The 4,746-nt window shown below is 33.9% G+C and overlaps 1 protein-coding gene across 1 annotated transcript; it reads right to left on the minus strand.

Annotated features, from left to right (window-relative positions):
* Positions 1–265: 265 nt before the first annotated feature.
* Positions 266–4,350, minus strand: LOC143621961 (NAC domain-containing protein 72-like). The gene is made up of 3 exons (XM_077093227.1): positions 3,883–4,350; positions 1,369–1,497; positions 266–831 (listed from the first exon to the last, which is right to left on the minus strand). The coding sequence occupies exons 1-3, from the start codon at positions 4,348–4,350 to the stop codon at positions 769–771; spliced, it is 660 nt and encodes a 219-aa protein (XP_076949342.1). The 3' UTR covers positions 266–768.
* Between the last annotated feature and the right edge of the window lie 396 nt (positions 4,351–4,746).

Consider the following 4,746-nt stretch of genomic DNA (forward strand, 5'->3'; position numbering starts at 1 on the left):
TGATTCACTTATATTATATTGTATATTAAAAATGATAATTCAAAAATGTAACCAAAAAAAATTAAATATATATAAACTAATCAATAAATAATAAGCAAGTAGAGCCAAATTCAAGCTCAAACTCTAAAAAACAACTCACAACCTGAGCAAGTGCAAGCTCAAGCTTTTGAAACAAGAGCTTGAAATGAATCAAGCGAGCTCGAGCCCTCGTAAGTCAACATGAGCCAAGCTCGCTTGGTCTCGTCTTACTTACATCCCTAGCCTTATATGTTAGCTTCAGCTCAGCCTGTGCTTGGTTCCCACATTATTATCACATTGTAAAATAAGATTATAGAAATACTTAACTCCATTAATTACATAACTTAAAAATCTTTCAACATGATAAAGTAGATCCACTTAGAAACAGAAACATAACCCGAAAACAAACAGCCTGTATGACACAAGCGACGTGAAGCATCTGGTCTAGCCACCGCTCTGTCCGTGACACCAAAATTTGGCTGTCAAATCTGCATTCCCAATCCAAAAGACCCGATTGACGGTTCGGTGTAGAAGATTGAAACAAGAAAACAAATAACTGGAAATAACAAAACAAGATACCTTGTGGCAACATTGCCATTTTCACAGCTGTTGAATATTGGGGCAAATTTTGTCAAGGTTTCCATTAAACCAAACCTATAAGGTTTTCCATTTTTGAGTTTTGAGATATATCATCATTCAATTGGTGGTAAATAACCAAGCCCATTAATTAATTGGATTCTGTTTGACCCACTATAGTGGGGTTAGAAGATCATTTAGCTCAAGGAAGTCTCCTTCAAAAGCCATTAGATTCACCTGCACAGAGGAATATCAAAAGTTCATAACTTGAGATAATTATTAGTCTACTCCCATTGAAAAATGAACTTTGTAAGTGAATAAAGTTAAAACGAATTCGGGTCATCCACAGGCCGGCACGTTAATGACAGTATGACACAGTTAAAACGTGTCTAAATGGGTTGAACTCGCCCATGTTGTTTATGACACGCCAAATCCGTTTAAGTCATCATGTTAAATGAGTTAACAGGTCAATATCACACTTTTAAGATCCGGTTACCAAAACGACATAGTTTTATATAATTACAATTTACAAATAGTTAAATATATTTTTCTAAACTTCTAACCCTAGCTGCATCATCTACTTACTAATAACAAAGTTAGGAATTAAATGCTAGAAGGAAACTAGAATATGAACTAAATAATTAAAAAAAATAATACCATATACATTCCAGAACAAAAATAAAACGTAAAAGAATAAGATTTTAGAGAGAATTATATAACCAAAAGACAAGTTTTAACGCATAAGGTACAATGATCAAAAAAGTTATAACTTACCATATCATCACATTGAGTACCAATGTTACACACTGTTTTAACAAGCTCGTTAAAAGGCTCTGGTTTATCTTTATCATTTGAGTGGTGAGATTTGGCAAACACTCGGCAAAGTACATAAGAAGCCTCGGCCTGACACAAAAAGGTAAGAGTTATCAAAAAATTAAATATACAAAACAGTACTTTTGTTGATAAATATAAAGAGAACTAAAAGATTAGTAAATGCAAGTAAGGTATACAAAAAACAACCAACATGACATCACACCCTTAATTTGTTTAGTCTTTAAGCATGCCTTGATTCTTGAAATAAACCAGAATTTGCTTTATCCATCATCAAACATTCAATTTCATTTGCCCTATATGAATTATTTGTACGCTAAATTACTATTCAATGATCTTTTAAGTTTGTTAATCTAGTTAAAAATTGGATTAAACCGAACTTTTGATTGTTGATTCAACGAAGTATGGAATGTTTGTTTGACAATCAAAGCATATTATCCGCCTACAACAGTTAAGTAAACTTATTGTAAACAGCTAAATCTAATATGTTTAAATATACAGCTGCAATGTGAAATATAGTTCTTATTTTTGGTTTTAACTGTGTTGAAGATTACAAGCAAAATCAAGAAATCATATAACAGATTAACACTACTAGCATCAGTTATTATCATGTGATGCAACTTTTAACAGTATAACAAGTCTATATAACTAATCCTGATAAATTACAGTTTAGCATTTGTTCGCTTTATTATGATCTAAAATAGCATATGGCACAATTGTGCTACTAAACTGTTTTATATGGATGGACATCAAACAATTTAACAACAAATTTACAGACTAATTCAAATCTTCGACATACACACCACCTACAATTAACAATTCACACAAAAATCAACAAAATTTAAGACTTCATTAAACAAATTAATACACTCCAATTAATATTTTCTATAACAGAATATCACACTGTTCTGCTACTAAAATGTTGTGTATGGATGAACATCAAACACTTAACTACAATTTTACAGATTAACACAGTAACAAAACCAGTAATTAGCAATTCATACAAAAATCCCCAAAATTAAAACTTCATGAAACAGATTGATTCATTAAACTAACATTTCTGATATGGAACATAAAATAAGCTATTTATACATTTACATACAAATTCACAAATTAATTCAACTAATAATATGTCTAAAGTAAAATTCATCATTTTTCTACTACTAAACTGTTGTATATAGGTGAACATCAAGCACTAACTACAATTTTACAGATTAATTCAACTCTTCAGCAAATGAACACTACAAACAATTAGCAATTCATACAAAAATCAACAAAACTAAAACTTCATAAAACATATCAACACACGCCAACTATCTCTGAAACACAACAACTTAGGGGGTGTTTGGGATTCCTTATTTTACCTCCTTATAACTTTTCATTAAGTTAATAAGTTACAAAAGTGGAACTTATAGAACTTTTCCTCTCACAATATAAGCAATCCCAAACACCTTATTAGTTTTCAAAAAGTTAATAAGTTATAAGTTGATGAAAATAAGCAATCCCAAACACCCCCTTACATAAAAATCAACAAAATTACAAAATAATATTAAAGATTACCATTTTTTGATCAAACAATGCATACTCATACTGTCATACATGATCCAATTGTCCTGACGACAGTTTTAGGCGAACCACCAAAATAAAACAAAAGGCTTATGTGTCCCCAGGATAAAAACCAAACATTAAATTACGAATATAAATATTAATTCAATTCTTAAACACATAAACACCACATACAATTAAAAATTCATTCCAAAATCAACAAAAACTGAGACTTTATTAAACAAATTAATCACTAGAATATGACATTATACTGCTACTAAACTGTTGCATATGAATTAAAATCAAACATTTAATCACAAACTTAGATAAATTCAATTCTTCAACACATTAAGACAACATAAAAGTAGCAATTCATACCAAAATCCCCAAAATTAAAACTTCATGAAACAGATTATTACATTAAAACTAATATTTCTGAAATAGAACATAACATAAGCAATTTATACATTTACTTACAAGTTAACAAATTAATTCAAGTAATATGTCATTGTTCTACTGCTAAGCATTTGTATATGGATGAACAAGGGCTGTTCACAAGTTGAACCCGAGTGGAGCCAGGGTGGTTTCGAAATTAAACGAGGCAGCTCAATCTTGAAGTTAAACGAGCCTAAAATCGAGCCAACGAGCCGAGATTGGGTTGAGCTCGGCGCAGTTACAAAAATGAGCCAGCTCGGCTAAGGTAGTTTCAAATCAAATTTTATTCGAGCTTTTATCAAACAAGATACAAGCCGCGAGCTTTTTGAATAGCCCAGGTACTCAAAACATTAACTACAATTTTACAAATTAATTGAATTCTTCAACAAATGAAGACCATAAACAATTAATAATATTTCTAAAATAGAACAATTTATATCATCATCAAGAAGATTAAGAGATTATTAATCAAATTACCATTTTTTGATCAACCAATGCATACTCATACATGATCCACTTAGTCCTAACAGCAGTCTTAGCCGAATCCCCCAAATAAAACACGAACGTCTTCCTTGTCCCCAACACAACCCCCTGTAGACCCGCACCCACAATATCCTTCACCGAACCACTCCTCCGCCAAACCCCACCACCGGCTGCTCTCTTTTCACCTCGTCCTCGCTTAACCCGAGGCATCGGAGCAAAACAGTACCAGTGCTTGCGTTTGCCTTCGCGCCCGAACACGAACCGGGCGGTTTCCGGGAGATCGAAGGGTTCGAAGCGGTAGAGATCGAGGTCGTTGATTAAGTCGGATGGTGGATGGTCGCCGTTGTTTTTGTTGGTGAGGTAGTGGGTGATGAGTTGGTGTTCTGATGGGAAGAATTGGCAGCCCGGTGGAAGAGGTAATGAGGTGGGGTTAGGGTTTACTGAGGAGGAGTTGTTATCCATGGTGGTGGTGGTAGAGAATCTGACGACGGTGTGTGGAATAAGAATTTAGGAATGTGTTGAATGTGAATCAAGGAAGCTTGGTTGACAAGCTACTTGTTGCGGAAAACAATTTGTTTCTTTTTTTTTTCTATATTAATAAGTAAAATAAAGAGTTGGTCGAGAGAACTTCGCTTGGTGGTTACACAACGACTATCAAGGGTCAGTCGACAGAATGGTTTTTCAGGGGGGGGGGGGTGGCGTGGACCCAGTCAAGACAACATAGTTTAGTCAGAATTGGGCATCGGTGCTCTCCAATCAATGTTGTAAAACTCCCGAGTACTTCCCGATTACTCCCCGCCTAGATCGAGTACTCGCCGCCTCGGCTGAGTACTCCTTAGGTATTTTCCGAGTAATCCC

The sequence above is a fragment of the Bidens hawaiensis genome, unplaced genomic scaffold (assembly GCF_021521415.1).
Source record: "Bidens hawaiensis isolate Kalapana, Puna unplaced genomic scaffold, B.hawaiensis_p1.1 tig00003004_1, whole genome shotgun sequence".
Lineage (NCBI taxonomy): Eukaryota > Viridiplantae > Streptophyta > Magnoliopsida > Asterales > Asteraceae > Bidens > Bidens hawaiensis.